Genomic DNA, 17,697 nt, shown 5'->3' on the forward strand with positions numbered 1-17,697 from the left:
TGGAAAGCTCCAGGGGAAGTCAAGGACTTACAGTATATAGAACCAGAGGACACCCCTCCTATTTTTTTCTTCCTTTTTCGAGTACAACTCGTTTTTATATTAGACTATAAATTTCCAATTTTTTCTCTTTTCCCACCTTAACTACAATTTTTTACCACCTCTTCATTTTTAAGATTCTTCCTCTTTGACTTTCGTATTTCTACAATGACAGGTCCTAGATATATTTTCCACTTCTAAATTCCCTTCAACATACTCAACTTAATTTTGGGAGATATACAAGATATATTTTTTTGTTTGTTTGCTTTTTGTTTTCTCTGCCTTATTTTGTTTTACAATGGCAGAAGTTAATACGTTCTAAAACATGACCAGTATACACCCAGAACCAAGTGGTATACCATGCTGGTTCATTCTGTGAAATTCCTCATTCCCATTCCGCCCCCCTCTTTTATCTCATTTATGTTTTGGTGGTCAATGTTGGGGCCCTCTACAAGTATTTCTGGTTTATATAAATTTGGGAATGAGCATCTTCTAACATACAGAACTTAATATACTCAGAAAGAAGAGGATCACCCTCTAGAACCACTCAGGTAAACTACATTCTCCCTCTACTACAACTTCATCACCACCAACTTCTCCCAGTCACACCCTTTTGTTTCCTCTCTCTTTTATTCTTTTTTTTTTCCTTTGGGATTCTTGGCCTTTTATTTTTTACTACTTTATTTTAAAATTTGTTTTTCAGGAAGCCCAGGTGGCTCAGTGGTTTAGAGCCACCTTCAGCTAAGGGCGAGATCCTAGAGACCCAGGATCGAGTCCCACATGGGGCTCTCTGCATGGAGTCTGCTTCTCCTCTGCCTGTGTCTCTGCCTCTCTCTCTCTCTCTCTGTGTCTCTCATGAATAAAGAAATACAATCTTTAAAAATTTATTTTTCACTTTAGTGGTCCTTTTGTTTTATTTTGTTCTGATCTTTGTCTTCAATTTCTGGTCTCTGACCTCGGCAGAAACATCTGGGAAAATTTACTTAGGTTGTGGTTGATATTCTTGTGCAGGCCACTCATACAGTCACTCTTCACAGAGCAAAATGATTAGAAAGAAGAACTCACCACAAAAGAAAGAATCAGAAACTGTACTCTCTGCCACAGAGTTACAGAATTTTGGATTACAATTCAATGTCAGAAAGCCAGTTCAGAAGCACAATTATAAAGCTACTAGTGGCTCTGGAAAAAAAGCATAAAGGATTCAATAAACTTCATGATTGCAGAAATTAGATATAATCAGGCTGAAATTAAAAGTCAATTAAATGAGATGCAATCCTAATTACAAGGAACTCCTAAACTGGAGGTCCTAATGATGAGGGGTGGAGAACCATTTGCCATTCAAATGGTCCTCAAAAGAAAGCTAGGGTAGCAATCCTCATATCAGATAAATTTAAGTTTATCCCAAAGACTGTAGTAAGAGATGAAGAGGGATGCTATATCAGACTTAAAGGGTCTATCCAATAAGAGGACCTAACAATCATGAATATTTATGCCCCGAATGTGGGAGCTGCCAAGTATATCAATCAATTAACCAAAGTAAAGACAAACTTAGATAATAATATACTAGGAGTAGGAGACTTCAACACGGCACTTTCTGCAAGTGACAGATATTCTAAGCACAACATCACCTAAGAAATAAGAGCTTTAAATGATACACTGGACCAGATGGATTTCACAGATATATACAGAACTTTGCATCTGAATGCAACTGAATATACATTCTTCTCAAGTACACATGGAACTATCTCCAGAATAGACTACATACTGGGTCACAAATCAGCTATCAACTGAAACCAAAAGATTGGGATTGTCCCCTGCATATTTTCAGACCATAGTGCTTTGAAACTTGAACTCAATCACAAGAAGATATTTGGAAGAAACTCAAACACGTGGAGGTTAAAGAGCATCCTACTAAAAGATGAATGGGTCAACCAGTAAGTTAGAGAATTAAAAAGATTCATGGAAACTAATGAAAATGAAGATACAACCATTTAAAATCTTTGGGATACAGCAAAAGCAGTCCTAAGAGGGAAATACATCACAATACAAGCGTCCCTCAAAAAATTGGAAAAAAACTCAAATACACCAGCTAAACTTACAGGTAAATGAACTGGAGAAAGAACAGCAAATAAAACCTACACCAGCAGAAGAAGAGAGTTCATAAAGACTTGAGCAGAGGTCAATGAAGTAGAGACCAGAAGAACTGTAGAACAGAACTGGTTGAAACTGGTTGAAAGTTATCTAGGTAAGTTGGTGGGACCGAATGAGTTGAGGCCTCTACTCCTCCTCCATCTTCTCCAACCCTGCATTGTTATTTCTATTGTAAGGATTGCCATGGTTTCTTTTGTAAGAGTTTAATAGAATTTGCCATAAAGACTTAGTCCAGTTTCCTCCAAATTACCCCATTGCCAATGCTTTCTTCCAGATTTTCACCAATTCTCACCCACTCTGATATCACATCATTCTATGCCCAGAAGTCTGTGAAAGAAATGTATTAAAGTGTGAATCAATCTGTGCCACTGTCCTCTTATTACCATGTAGGGCTGTGGGGCAGAGTACTCAAAACCTGCTACAGTCAGGGTCAACCTTCCTCTCAAACCTCATCCCTCTGCACTGCTCCCTCAATATTGCTCTCTTAGCCTTTCATCCAGAATTTCATACTTTGTGAGTTTGGAGTCCTTTTTAGTACTAATGAGTCATTCTGGAATATTCTATTCTACTCTTCAACTTTCCTCTTTAATGTTTCCTTTTTTGTGAAGCCTTGCCTGATCCCCACAGGTATAATTAGATGCTCTCTCTCCTGGGTGTTCTAATCTCTCCATGGTGTGGCCGAATGCCTCTGCTTTACCTTTGGTGGTACTTCGCCTTAGTTTGATGTGTATCTTCCATTTGACCTCATTTAAAATCTCTGGATTTCTTTCCACAACCCTAAGAGGAGCTCAGGAAATATATATTTTCAATACAAATTATTGATCCCAGTCCTTGTGACTATTTTTGGAGCTTTGGCCAATTCCATCTTTCGATATTTTACACAATTTCTGACTTTAGGTGAAGGTCCAGAGTTTTAGTCAGCCAATCAATAGTCACACTAATCTAGAGTTCTAGTTATGAGACTTTTCTTTATTTTCTGGGCCTGAATTTCTATGTCTGTTACCATTGCCTCTTAAACTGGGCTTTGTATTGCTCTTGCTACTTGTTCTGCCTACTCCTTCCTCCTCTGCTGGGGTTCTGGGCCAGTATTTTCTGCTTAATTATACCTCTCTCTGAAGTCTCAGACAACACAGCATCATCTGCTCACTATTCTCCATATTGACTTCTCTGTTAGAAAACTGACTGCTTTAGGCTACGGTTTCTAATCTTGGCTCTACCTGAAACGATCTCTACTATGTCTTCTTCTTTCTGGAACTGGGTCAGTACCCTTAAAGTATGGCTCTCAGAAATGGATGACCTGATTTTGGGTACTGATCCTTCCCATTAAACCTTGTGCTGTTCCCTTCCCAGATAGCCTGGGTTGCTCTTTGCCTTTCTGATAAGGGACTATCATTTGCAGATAAACAAGTCTCGCTGAGTCCTGAACTATAAAATTGCATGAATTTGTTCTTGTTTTTTACTTTGGCTCCATAAAAAATAACTTTTCCCCACACAGGGAGTTTCTTCCCGGACTTGATGAACACATGAAAAATCTTGCACGCCACCACAAGTGTTGTCTTGTGTAAACTGTACACATTCAATTTTTAAAATCCCTCTTAATCTATTAAATCCTTCTCAATCCAAATACTTCATACTCTTGAATATTCTCCCATAGATTAACCTGGCACCATTTCCAGGAGTGATTTTGGTGGCTGAGATGAGAGTCAAATGTAGAAGGATTGGTTAAGAAGGGACCGAGTTGTAGGTAATTTCACTTAAGGTGAGATAGTGTATAAATGGTAATATCTACAAGACTTGGCCTATTCTTATACCTATCATTTTGAGTTCAGGTATTTGACTTTGTCTTCACTCTTATTCCCTGGCCAGGTTCTATTTTCTCATAAAGTCTTCTACTTATTAATCCATTCTTTCTCTCATGGTTCCACCTATAGAATGGTTGGGAGAGGATCATTTACGTAATGTTGTATGTTGATCCTAGTGTTGGCCCTCCTCATCCCTGCTTTCTTCCTCACTCATCCTAGATCAGATCTTGCTTGGCCATCACATCAGTTGGTCCTACTCCCAATGGTAGGAAACTTTACCTTGCTTCTGGCTGCAAGACTTTGGCTGTCTCTGGGCATGGCACCCTGGAGTATGCTGTTCAAAATATTCCCTGCTGCGGCTCTTCCCAGGGGCCCCAGTAAGAGAGATCTTGTTAAACCTTTGTTTGAAGAAGAGGCAGAAGTACTAATTGGTGTCTGGGTGGTGGGAGCTTCATTTTGGATCCCAACAGGCAATGCCTGAAAAGGTGCCCATTAAATACCCTATTCTTGGAACTTGACTGGTAGCTTAACTTCTTCTCATCCTTCTGTAGTTTAAACAGTGCAGCTCTTTGGTGAGTAATGGCTAAGGGTAGGCCCAAGGAGGAGAGATACATATAGGTTTCATCCACAAATTAACTTTTCACCAAACTTTCCTGATCTGGATGATCTAATAGACTGTCTGGGGTGAAAATGCATGGTCTTGATATCACTGGGAGAAATTGGAAATACCATCACTGTTGATGATGTGTACATCATTAAAAGTCTATTTGGACCTTTTGTGTTATATGGACACAGGCAAGAGAGGGATCAGGTGTGTGAGAATTACTTCCTCTCAAGCAGGCAAATATCCTTCTAGTCCTGGTTCAATAGTAAGCTATTTGTAAATCTGTTCCTCTTCGAAGCCCACAGGGTGAGTCATAGAGAAATATTTATGGAGGCACTTCACTCTGTGTCCTGAATTATTCTGGTTCTAGGACCTCTTACCTCCCTTAACCTTCTTCCCTGATACAAGTAAAGGAGCTGAGCCTACTGAATCATACTTTTCTTTGAGGCACAAGGTTACGATGAGGGATATTTGTTGGGTCCTGAGGGGCATTGGAGGTAATTATTTCTTAAACTGTTCTGAAGATACTGTCATGTTCCACAAAGTGGGCAGAGGCTTAAGGATGGGCAGCTTTGAGGATAATTTGAAGCAGACACTCAGGTGATCAGAGCCCACATTTCTTGATACTATCTGACCTTTCCTCCCCTACCACCAACATACACTGCAATATTCCCTGGGGGTGCTTAGGGGAACAGTGTGTGGTTGGGAGGAAAGAGGGAAGCAATGTTGGAGAGGATATGGTATTTTTGACTATTTGTCTTTGGTTTACTACTATATAACACCGACTCATTGGATGAATATATCATCCCTTGTCAAATCAAATGCATTGTTTCTGAATCTCTGAAGTTTCTGTTGCTCTTAACCAGATTCCTCCAAATGGGTTATTCATTTCTTACAATTCAGTGGATTTAGTATTACTATTTTCAGCTCTTGACAAAGGACTTTCACATATTGTATCTCATTGGATTCTCATAATGATCTTTTGAGACAGATTTTAGTATATTCATTACACATAGAGGAAACTAAGACTTGGAAATAGATGATTTGCTTCAAGTTACAGAGCTGACATATGGCAGTAATAGTACTGAAAATCAGGACCTTGACTCCTGGTCCAGAGTTTATTCCATTACACTAGAACTATAGGTCTACTTTAATCTCTCATCTTCCCAGTTCTCTTGCCTTCTGTGGAGGTTATGCAGTTTTCTTAGCAGCTGTGGTGAAAGTATGGCCAACAATCACATAGCTTCTCTTGGAGAGAAAAGTAAAACATTCTTGGCTGTTTTAAGCTGTGCTGTTTCTTTTTTCTTGGATTATGCTCCTGGCTGACTTCTTTCCATCATGCTTAGAAACTACTTATTGCTGTCCCTGGAATTGTTAGATCAACCCAGATGCATCTTCTCTGCCTGGAATGTGAATCACTTATCTTATGCTCCAAACCCCTCACAGACCCTAGACCCAGGTCTCTCTGTATTCCTGTGTTTTTCTTTCACATGAGAGCATTGGGGCACTGGAGGTATTGAGGGATATTGGGGAGACCTGTACTCCTTAAATTATTCCTTATCTACCCTGCTATTTGATTCCTCTACTGCCCAGCCTTAGCCACCCAGCCCTGGATGTTTTTCCTTGGCCCTGCAGTAGTCTCTGCTAACACACAGAGAGGGTGATGACTGCTTAGATCAGAGATCAGGGATCCATTGATGTAAGCTCTTGTCTGATTATATCACTAAATAGATCTGTGACCCTTGGACATTTACTTCTTTTTAGATTTCAGTTTTCTAACCTACAAAACAATGATTTTGAGCACAGGATGTATTGCAGAGATGAATAATTTTGTACACTTTTTGTGGATACATGAGAAATGGAACTGGAGGGAATATCTGCCATTTTTTCTTTTGTTCTCATTAATTTGGCATGATTTAGAATTCTTTGGCTTTCACATGATAGCTATTACCAAGAACTTCTGTTTTTTTTTCCAGGTCATCACAACTCTGAACTTTGTGTCTACCTCTGTATACCACTGCATTGAAGGAGAGGGAGATACAGGATTGAGATACTGGGGAGAGAAATAAGATATAAACTGTGAAATGATTGGGGAATAATTCAAGGAAGAACCTAATCAATGTTGGAGTTTTCAGGGACCATTTATTCTGTAATCTGGCAGTGAAGTGAAATTTGGAGGAGTATTGTCTCTCCATATTAAGGGAGTTTCCAGATGTTAGGATATTTGGCAATTTCAAATGGAAGTTAGTGATATAAGATTAAATGACCATATGAGGTCAGTCTTAATTAAATCTAGTGCCAGCATTCAGAATTTGAGAATGTGAGCATTATGGGAAGGATTTTTATTTAACATTAGTTTCTGGGCATCTGCTAAAATCTGGTTATGTCATTTGCTTCAGGTCATAAATATATTAGCATATTAAATTCTACGACCTGGTTTCTGAACTTCTTGTCCAGTGCATTTCCTTTTGGACCAAGTGACTTGCCTCTTCTGTGTTTGAAGATCCTGCAGAGATATTAACCAAACTGAAAATTATTTTTCATTGTTTACTGAAACCTATGGGGGAAGAATGATGGTGACAGTGTGTTAGTGGGACCATATATTTTGAGCTCCCTATCACTGAATTTAACCTGTCTCTTTTCTTTGCAGTAGCTCTTCACTCTTCTAAGTGAGATGATCACCATGATTCTTTCCAATAATTCTCACTTCCCACATACTTTCTTCTTGGCTGGTATCCCAGGACTGACTGCTGCCCACATTTGGATCTCACTTCCCTTTTGCTTCATGTTCTTCCTGGCAATGACTGGGAATTGTGTCCTGCTTTTTCTTATCCGGACAGAGCGCAGCCTTCACCAGCCCATGTTTTTCTTTCTTGCCATGCTCTCCTTTGTCGACCTGGTTCTCTCCCTCTCCACTCTGCCCAAGATGCTGGCCATTTTCTGGTTTGGTGCTACAGCTATCAGCTCCCACTCCTGTCTTTCCCAGATGTTCTTCATCCATGCATTCTCTGCTATGGAGTCAGGAGTGCTGGTGGCCATGGCCATGGACCGCTTTGTGGCCATCTGTAACCCACTACATTATGCAACTATTCTTACACCATTTGTTGTTGCCAAGATTGGAGGCCTGGTGGTTCTGCGAGGTGTGGGGTTGACCATCTCCTTTCCAACCTTGGCTCGTCGGCTGCCCTACTGTGGCTCTCATTCAATTGCCTATACCTACTGTGAGCATATGGCAGTAGTAAAGTTGGCCTGTGGCGCCACCACTGTGGATAATCTCTATGCCTTTGCTGTGGCAATCTTTCTTGGTGTGGGGGATGTGGCCTTTATTGCTTACTCCTATGGGCAGATTGTGAGGACTGTGATTAATTTTCCTTCACCTGAGGCACGTGCTAAAGCAGGCAGCACATGTACAGCTCATGTCTGTGTCATCCTCTTCTTCTATGGACCAGGCTTTCTTTCTGTGGTCATGCAGCGCTTTGGCCCACCTACAGCCTCTGCTGCTAAGGTTATTCTTGCCAATCTCTACTTGCTCTTTCCCCCTGCCCTGGACCCCATTGTCTATGGGGTCAAGACCAAACAGATTCGTGATCAGCTGTTTAAAATGCTAAGGCCCAAGCAGATTGATCCCACCTGAGTATAGTTCTCATCATCTGGCTCTCAGGGCAAGGGTAGTCTTGCCCTGTGGAGCAGGAGCCTCATAGCCCAGGATATTTACCTGGTAAATATCAGGGACAGTAAAGAGAAAGAAAATTCAGTTTTCTTGAGTGTTTGGAAGTTGGGAAATCTCTTCTCAGGTATATATAGTGTTTAGATACTGGGATGGGAAACAGAAGTGCTGGGGTGTCTCAAGCAAGTAATTTTTTGAAGACATCTTTCTTCTAAGAGTTTGTGATTTATGTGTGTTGACAAGATAAATGCATCTGGAAATTAAGAAATAATGAAGATTTCTATATACCTGGAATAAATGACTTAGATCAGGGAGAGATGAACTGAGTGCCTGTTTATACATATGAGAATATGGGCCACCTCCCACCATCATGACACTGACACATAGACAGTCTGTGGGAGCTGATAGGTCTTCTCTATCAGTGAAACTTTGGCATCACAGAAATAGGGGTGGAAAACTATAGAAACTCTTTAGAGTTTCAGATTCATGAAAGAAACTCTTTAAAATATTCATGTTCCATCTGATTCTAGAAATACTTTAGCCCATGTGCTTTCATTCCTGTTTTTGAGATGGATGATCTCTGACTCCTATAGTATTATGTATTTTTAATCTCTAATAGTAATGATATTTTTTCTTTCATTTTTTTCATTTTTAGTCTTTTGGTAATTCTTTTGGCCATTCTCTTCCAGTTTCTACTATAGGCACTCACTTTTTAATATGTTTATTGTATGTTCTTAAGTATCCTTGCAATGTATATAGTGTTGATTGAGTGTTACGTATTCCTAATATACATAAATTTCCTTCTCTAGTAGCTCATATGTCCTTGCTTCTTCCACGCATGGGTAGTCTGGGCTTTTCCTAGTGGGAATGCAGCTCCCTGTCTTTATCCTTGCTATTCGTACTCATCTTGAACTTTAGATCAAATCTCATCCTTTGAAGAAGAGTTTTAAAACTAGATCAGGTCACTTGTTTTATGAATTTGGAGCTCCATGTATATTTCTTTCATTATCTATCAGGATATACAATTATCTATCATCTATCTATCATCTATCTATCTATCTATCTATCTATCTATCTATCTATCTATCTAACTAATCTATCTATCTATCTATCTATCTATCTATCTATCTATCTATCATCTATCTATCTATCTATCTATCATCTATCAATCTACCTATCTGGCTGCCTGGGTGGCTCAGTTGGTTGAGCATTGGACTCTTGATTTCAACTCAGGTCATGATCACAAGGTTGTGAGATTGAGCCCTGAGTTGGGCTCCCTGCTCAGTGGGGAATCTGCTTGAGATTCTCTCTCCCTCTCCTTTCTGTCCCTCCCCCTGCTCATACTCTTTCTCTCTCTAAAATAAATAAATAAATCTTAAAAATTATATATATATATATAGTGAATGGTTGAATGATCTCTGTCCCCCATCTCTACTAAATGGTGAACTGCATTGTATCCTTAACATAGTATCTGGCACATGATAAGCACTCAATAAATGTTTATTTAATAAATAAATATTGTTATTTTAATGGACTATATCATTGCTAGCATGTTTCCTCATCAGTCGCATTGACATATGTGTGTTTTGGATTAAATGAATACATAAATCTCAAAATGTGATACAGGTACTCAGTAATTTTTTATTGAGGAAATTAAATAAGCTGTCACAAAACCAACATTGAAGTCATAATCACTATTAACACTACTGTCTTTACTGCTATCGTTGTGATGATCACTATCTCAACTTTCAAATGTAATTTCATGTTTTAAAAAAATTTCAACTGATGATATTTTGGACCCTGTGCAGATGAATGGAAGAATATGATTACTTTTCTAAGGCAAACTCAATGCTGTGTATAAATAGAGAATAAAATCAGAAAAATAACATTTGTCTTCCTTCTTATCTTCATTTGCTTTTGTTTTCTCCATTATTTTCTTCTTCATCCTGAGTGTTTACCAGGCTCTCGTTGTGATGATGAAACGACCTTGAAAATAGAGAAACTGTGATAAAATGTGATAGTGCTGTGGTGGATGTTGGTTCCAAGTCACTGAATGGGAAGTAAGGGGCAGGAAAGGGACATGGGTTGGGTTAGGTTAAAGAGATGCTATAAATGACCAAGGTTTAGAAGAGTATGAGTCTAGGTTGTCATGTGAGCAGATGAAGAATTATGGCTAAACTTATGGTCCCTAGGGGGAGTCTACCTGAGTCTACCTCAGTCTTTCTCCTAATTAGCTTTTGCTCTATGCCATACTCAGTGATCTCATGTTTCCTTTGTTGAGTATTAATTTTCAATATTATTAGTAAGAAGATAGCACAGCAGCATTATTCACAGTAGCTAAAGGTGAAAACACCCATGTATCCATCAACTAATGAATGGATTAGCAAAACTGCAGTATACACGTATTAGTAGTCCCTTAAGCAGAATGAAATTCTGACACATGCTAGAGCATGGATGAACCTTAAACATTATGGTAAGTGAAATAAGCCAGACACAAAATGACAAATATTGTATGATTCCTCTTGTATGAAGTACCTACAATAGGCAAATTCATAGACACATAAGTAGCATAGAGGTTTCCAGGGGGTTCGAGGAGAGAAGGATGGGAATTACTTAATAGATACAGAGCTTCTGTTTGGGATGATGGGGAAAATTTTGGAAATAGATATTGGTGTTGGCTGCACAACACTGTAAATGTACCTAATGCCACAGAAATTGTAACTTAAAAGTGCTAAATATAAAATTGTAACATAAAATGATAAATATAATGTTAAATATATTTTTCCACAATAAAAAATAACAACAACAAAACCCCAAGAAAATAGTTCAAAGAAAAGGCAAAGTGGAGACCTCCCTCTTCTCTTAACTCTATTCCATGGATTGGAGTGAAAGAAAGAGCTGCTGGAGATGAACTGTTTCCTGTCCTGAGTAGATAAATATTATTGTGGGGATTATGCTAATTATGAATGCGTAAGAAGTAGCGGTTTGAGATGTGCAGTAAGATTCCAGAAGAAGATTCCTTTTTTTTTTTTTTTTAAGATTTTATTTATTTATCCATGAGACACACAGGGAGAGAAAGAGAGGGGCAGAGACACAGGCAGAGGGAGAAGCAGGCTCCATGCAGGGAGCCCAATGTGGGACTCGACCCCAGGTCTCCAGGATCACACCAAAGGTGGGCCAAAGGTGGTGCTAAACCGCTGAGCCACCCGGGCTGCCCCCAGAGGAAGATTCCTTAGTGGGAGGATGGATGAGTGTACTTATTACCAATGGGTGTAGAGTCCTTTATGTGCCTTAGCTAAACTTGTTTTATTTTATTTTATTTTTAAAAAAGATTTTATTTAATTATTCATAAGAGAGAGACACACACACACACACAAGCAGGGGGAGAAACAGGCTCCACACAGGGAGCCTGACGTGGGACTCGATCCTGGGTCCCCAGGATCACTCCCTGGGCAGAAGGTGGTGCTAAACTGCTGAGACATTGTGGCTGCCCTAAACTTGTTTTAAGCAATCTTAGTCTGAATATTTTATATTAGTGTAAAAATCTTTTTGTTTTTTAAAGATTTTATTTATTTGAGAGAGAGGGAGAACGAGAGTCAGAGAGAGAGAGAGAGCGCGCATAAGCAGACTCCCCACTGAGCAGGGAACCTGATGCATGGGCTCCATCTCAGGACCCTGGTATCATGACTTGAGCCAAAGGCAGATGTTTAGCCTACTGAGCAACCCAGGTGCCCCTAGTGTAAAATCTTGATGATATGAGCAGTTCCTGTTGTTCAGCTCTTACTCCATGGTATCTTGAGCCCTTGAGGAAAAAAAAAAACTTTGTATATAAGCTGTCTTATTTAATGTTTACAAAATGCATATGAAGTTGATACTTGCACATCCATTTTTTTTTTTTCTGATAGAAATGTTATGGTTCCTACTAAGTGGAGACCATTTATTTTCTCACACTTCTCATACTTCTTCTTTGGTAGTGCGTTTACAGTGAGTTCACTGTTCTTGTTCCCCAAGGCAATTTTCAGGTTTCTTTTTTTCCTCTGGAAAAACAGATTAGCAAAGGAATAAGCATGGACTGGTACTTTGCTGTTGATACCTTTCATGCAGACCATTCTCTACTACTCCCAGTTACTGGTATATCTCCTTATTGCTATTCTTTTTTTTTTTTAATTTTTTTTTATTTTTCATTTATCTATGATAGTCACAGAGAGAGAGAGAGAGAGGCAGAGACATAGGCAGAGGGAGAAGCAGGCTCCATGCACCGGGAGCCCGATGTGGGATTCGATCCCGGGTCTCCAGGATCGCGCCCTGGGCCAAAGGCAGGCGCTAAACCACTGCGCCACCCAGGGATCCCTCCTTATTGCTATTCTTCAGTAAGGATGACTAAGTTAATATCTTCTCTATTTTTTGGCCCCCCATTACCCTGGTGCAAGACTTCAGGATTTATGCAAATGACCCATTAAACACTCTGCATTCTCGAGTTCTTTCTCCCAAGATCCCTCCCTCATTTACCCATTCCCATGACATATCCTTGAACCTCTCTGGAGATCACTGTGTTTGTCTCCAAGACATCTCTCAGCATCTGTACTTCACCTTTTCTTATGCATACTCCTAGCATGATATTTGATAATGAGATTCTGCTCATGTCTCAATCTTCTGCTTAAAATCTTCCTGACTTCCACTTCTCACTGTCCTTTAACATGACCTAAAATGTGCTACTATGGTTCCTGCTTATACCCCAGGCTCATTTCCTGAATATTACATCTCCAAATTTCATGATTCTTTCAAGCATTGACAATACCAAGCTCCCTTCTCTCTTGCCTCAGAGTTTTGTATTCTTAGCCTACCCCTACAAATCCCTTCACTTTTAACCCATTCTTCTGGTACCTAACTTGAATTAGGGGGGATTTTCCTGCATTCCCGAGAATGAGAAGTTTCTCTTATTATATGTTTGACATACTGTGGTTTTAATTTATAATACTTATAACTGTTATTAGGTTTCTGTGATTACATACATAATATATTCCATCCCATAAGCTATGATGACAAGGATTGTTTATCATATTATTTGTTTTGTTTAGCATCTAGTAGAGTATATGGATTTGGTAGGTATTTAATACTACTCAATGAATGAATGAATAAATCAAACTTCCTACCAGCTATGAATGACATACTTGTTGATTGGTTAAGTAAAAAGACTGTGCAATTGAAAAATTATTCCAAAGGAGAATGTGGCTGCTAGAGTGAACTGTAGCTGCTTTATCAGATATCCAAGGGAAGGATCTGTCTGGTAATGGAGAGATACGATAAAAGAGGTCTTAGCCATCTCATTGGGAACTTGTTTGTATGGAATCTGAGAATCAGTAACTATCCCATATTTGCCATGGTAGACTTGATATCTGTGGACCTGTAGCAAACCCTCAGAAGAGAAGTAGAGTGCTTAATTCACTTGAGACAGGTGTAATTTGTCTTAGATTAGATCCTCTAGAAATAGACACTGAAGCAGAGATTTGCATGCAGGAAGCTTATTGTGAAGTATACAAATTACACTTGTCAGGGAGTAAGGGGAACAGGATGGAAAAAGAAGAAGTTAAACTATGATCCAGTTACCCCAGATGCCTGAGCTGATTCCATGGGGAGCTCCTGAGCTGAGAAAGTACTTCAATGTTGTTTCAAAAGAGAGAGGTTCAGCTTTTTGTATTTGTACCTAGATAGGTCATTGGGTGAGAGTTGCACTCAGAAAGGAAAAGTAATCTTGGGTGATGCAGCTCTCTGTTCAAGGGAGAGTGACTCAATTATGAACTTTTAGCAGCCCAACTCTCAGCAATGGGGGAATGAACACATTTCACCAGAGTCCACTAAAGAATTTATTACTCTGAGTTTGACCTGTGAGAATGAGAAATCTGAGCTTACAGAGAAATATGAGCTTTCCTAGCTCACTGAGCATGCAGTTTCCTATGACAGACATCAAAGTGGATAGACTTAGAAGTCTGACCAACACAGGACAAGCATGAGCCACCTGGTTCCACTCCCTCTCTGCCTTTCTGCCCAACTAGTTATCTCTGAGGGAGTTGACTTGGCTCTGTGGGTCTCCATCCAATCTGGATGCTAACTTTGGCTTTGTCTAGAGGTGTGTGTGTGTGTGTGTCCTCTGGGACATGCCAGTTGGTAATAACATACTCCCCACTCAGTGTCTTATTCACAGTCACTAGACCTACCTTGGGGAAGTATCAAGAATGGACTTGTCTTTCATGGTAAGATTGCAGAACTAGGTATAAATTTGCACATTATTTTTAGAATAAACTATATATCATAACTTTATATACATCATTTAATTAATATTTATAACAAACCATTAAGATTTGTATTATTTGCTCTACCAACAGGTTAGGCAATCTATACTCAGAGAGTGTAAGTAGCCTACCATGGTTTCATTTATAGAATATGAAAGGGACAGATTTTAAGCATAGTTGTCTGCCTACAAACTTTGTGTCTATCCCCTGTACTGTGACGCCTGTACTAGCTAGTTTTTAATTATGAATTTTAATGAAAAACTGTTCTTTTCTTGAGACAAACCATTTAGGCATTGAAAGGATTTCTATAATTAGATAAAACATAAAATTGTGGATGAACAAAAAAAAAATTCACAAAATAGAGTTCTCCTAACTTGATTAGTGTGATCCTCATAGAGCTAATGAGTCCTTTCTAAGAGACAGTAGCCAGTAGACTCTAAATTTTGAAGGACAAGAAAGACCAATTAAAATAATAGAGGAATAAGAAGAATACACAAAAGGCATATGTAAAATAAATTGATGTACTCATATAATTCTAAGAACATTGGAATAGTTCATTCAAAACATGTGGAAATTTGTTTAAGTATAAGTCAAAGTAATACAAAAGATAGCCTTTGAAAACCTTGTTTGCCAGTCTTGAATGTTAATTTTATTCTATGGATTAAATGGACTGAAGGATTTTAATCTTAGAAGTTTTGATGTATTTTATAATCCTCTGCTTTAAGAATGCACAGTGGATAGGAAGGGGTTAATGGCAAACTCAGACCGATCTAAGGAAAGAATCCAGGTGATAGAAGTTAGGAATATGCACTAGGCTGTGAAGGTGGAGGGTGAGAGGAATGAGTGAATATTAAGAGATTAAAAGGCAGTCAACAGGAACTGGTGAAAATGTAAAAAGGATGAGAGAGAAGAATGAATAAGAATCATTTTGAGTTTCTACATGAAAGAGCATGAGGAAGGTGAAGTGGATTTGCAGTGGGAAGAATATGCAAGTTAATTCAGTCTCAAATTTGTTGAGCATGTGGTATAGATATTTAGGCATAGATAAATGGAAAATGGATTTGGGTTTCAGAAAGGTATTTGACTCAGAAACCTAGATTTGGAAGAAATTAAAAAATATAGATTGTCAAAATATGGTAAATGGATGAGCTCAATCAGAGATACTATATAGAACAGGGGAAGGAGGAGAGGATGAGGCTTTGGAATCAGCCGCATATAAGGGAGAGGTAGATGGAGAAGGTGGTGGGATGGGAGATATAGGAGGAACAACTGCAGGGTGCTGTGTTATGGAAACTGAGGGAGAATACTTTAAAAGATAACAAATTGATATGCAGTGTTTAGTAATGGCAAGAGGGGATACAGAAGATCCTTTCAAGTGGACATTCCAAATGAGGAGTAATTGAATGGTAGAGTCTAAACATCTCTCTAGAAGCAGCATGTTTACTCTTATCTGTAAATGAAACTAGACCTATCATAGTTAAGACATGGATGTCTCACCTTAAAGACCTTGTCTCAAGAAAAGGGGATTCTCTTTTTTGTATCTCACTTAATTTTCTTGTGTTTCAGTTTCAGCTTGTTTCTTCTCATGAAGATGGTAGCCAGATCTAGACACTGGATGACCCACCAGGAATGGGGCAATCATGATTCTGGTTTCTTTTTTCTTTTCTGTCTTCCAAGCCATTGATGATGACCTTTAATAATTCTAGCTGGAGGCTACTCCAGCCTTCTTTTTTTCTGATGGGCATCCCCGGTTTAGAGGAAAGCCAGCACTGGATAGCATTGCCACTGTGTGTCCTTTATGTCCTTGCTGTAATGGGCAATGTCACCATCATCTTCATCATCTGGACTGACTCATCCTTGCACCAGCCGATGTACCTCTTTCTGGCCATGCTATCTGGCATTGACCTGGTGCTGGCCTCCTCCACTGCACCCAAAACCCTTGCGGTGCTCCTGGCTCATGCCCATGAGATTGGGTACACTTTCTGCCTGATCCAGATGTTCTTCATCCATGCGTTCTCTTCCATGGAGTCAGGGGTACTTGTGGCCATGGCTCTGGATCGCTATGTAGCCATTTGTCACCCTCTGCATCATTCCACCATCTTGCATCCGGGGATCATCGGGCGCATTGGGATGGCAGTGCTGGTGCGGGGGTTAGTCCTCCTCCTCCCCTTCCCTATCCTGTTGCAGAGACTCCTCTTCTGCCGGGCCACCATCATAGGCCATGCCTATTGTGAACATATGGCTGTTGTAAAACTTGCCTGCTCAGAAACCACAGTGAACCGAGCTTATGGGTTGGCAGTGGCCCTGCTTGTGGTTGGGCTAGATGTCGTGGCCATTGGTATTTCCTATGCCTTCATCCTGCAGACAGTGCTGAAGGTACCAGGGGGTGAGGCCCGACTTAAAGCCTTTAGCACATGTGGGTCTCATATTTGTGTTATCCTGATCTTCTATGTTCCTGGAATATTCTCCTTCCTCACACATCGTTTTGGCCACCATGTACCCCACCACGTCCATGTTCTTCTGGCCACACTCTACCTCCTTGTGCCACCTGCACTCAATCCTCTTGTCTATGGGGTGAAGACTCAACAGATCCGCCAGCGAGTACTTAGGGTTTTCTCCCTAAAAGGATAGATCTGAACAGTCATTTTCTTCTGAAGCTCCTGCCAAAGTTACTTCCAGGAGCCCCTGGCTGGTCTAGGCTATGTGGCTAGGGACCATTCCACAGTAAGGAGTGCTTTGAGTACTGCTAGTCTCATAGCAAAGAACACCCTTGGGCACTTGGATCCATCCATGGTTGGGTTACTTAGATGGAAGGATTTGTGATATTTTTCCCCGTCTTTTTTTTCCCTCTTGATCCCAATATTTCTCTACTCCTGTGTTGTGGGACTTTAGATAAGTCAATAGATTATGCCTCTGGATTGCCATTTTTTCCCCTGCCTTCACCCAGTGACTGTGGAACATCATTTAGTAAAGGAATGAGAGGTCCCAACCATTTCATGGTTTTAGTTTAGAGTGTCTTCAAATCCTCAAAATTCCGTGAGTTCTAGGTCACTGGGTTCCTTTGTAGTAAGAAAGTGTTCTCAAAGCATTTGACATGTCCACTCTGTGAGAAAATACCTTTTATTACAATATAGGTGTTACTCATTT

The 17,697-nt window shown here is 39.7% G+C and overlaps 2 protein-coding genes across 2 annotated transcripts; both read left to right on the forward strand.

The window, feature by feature from the left end:
- The first annotated feature begins 7,276 nt into the window (after positions 1 to 7,276).
- Positions 7,277 to 8,227, forward strand: LOC140615439 (olfactory receptor 52K1-like). The gene has a single exon (XM_072795299.1). The coding sequence runs from the start codon at positions 7,277 to 7,279 to the stop codon at positions 8,225 to 8,227; it is 951 nt and encodes a 316-aa protein (XP_072651400.1).
- Positions 8,228 to 15,301: 7,074 nt separating this feature from the next.
- Positions 15,302 to 17,181, forward strand: LOC140615246 (olfactory receptor 52L1-like). Its single transcript, XM_072795164.1, has 2 exons — positions 15,302 to 15,337; positions 16,228 to 17,181. Exons 1-2 carry the CDS (start codon positions 15,302 to 15,304, stop codon positions 17,179 to 17,181), a joined length of 990 nt encoding a protein of 329 aa, XP_072651265.1.
- The last annotated feature ends 516 nt before the right edge of the window (positions 17,182 to 17,697 follow it).

This window comes from Canis lupus, chromosome 23 (assembly GCF_048164855.1).
Source record: "Canis lupus baileyi chromosome 23, mCanLup2.hap1, whole genome shotgun sequence".
In the NCBI taxonomy this organism is placed as follows: Eukaryota; Metazoa; Chordata; class Mammalia; order Carnivora; family Canidae; genus Canis; species Canis lupus.

What these genes read in the sequence shown, in the direction of transcription:
- LOC140615439 (XM_072795299.1), top strand. Translation starts at nt 7,277, where the DNA reads ATGATTCTTTCCAATAATTCTCACTTCCCACATACTTTCTTCTTGGCT.
- LOC140615246 (XM_072795164.1), top strand. Translation starts at nt 15,302, where the DNA reads ATGGCAAACTCAGACCGATCTAAGGAAAGAATCCAG. An exon ending in GATCTAAGGAAAGAATCCAG is followed by an intron (nt 15,338 to 16,227) that starts GTGATAGAAGTT and finishes CTGTCTTCCAAG; the next exon opens with CCATTGATGATGACCTTTAA.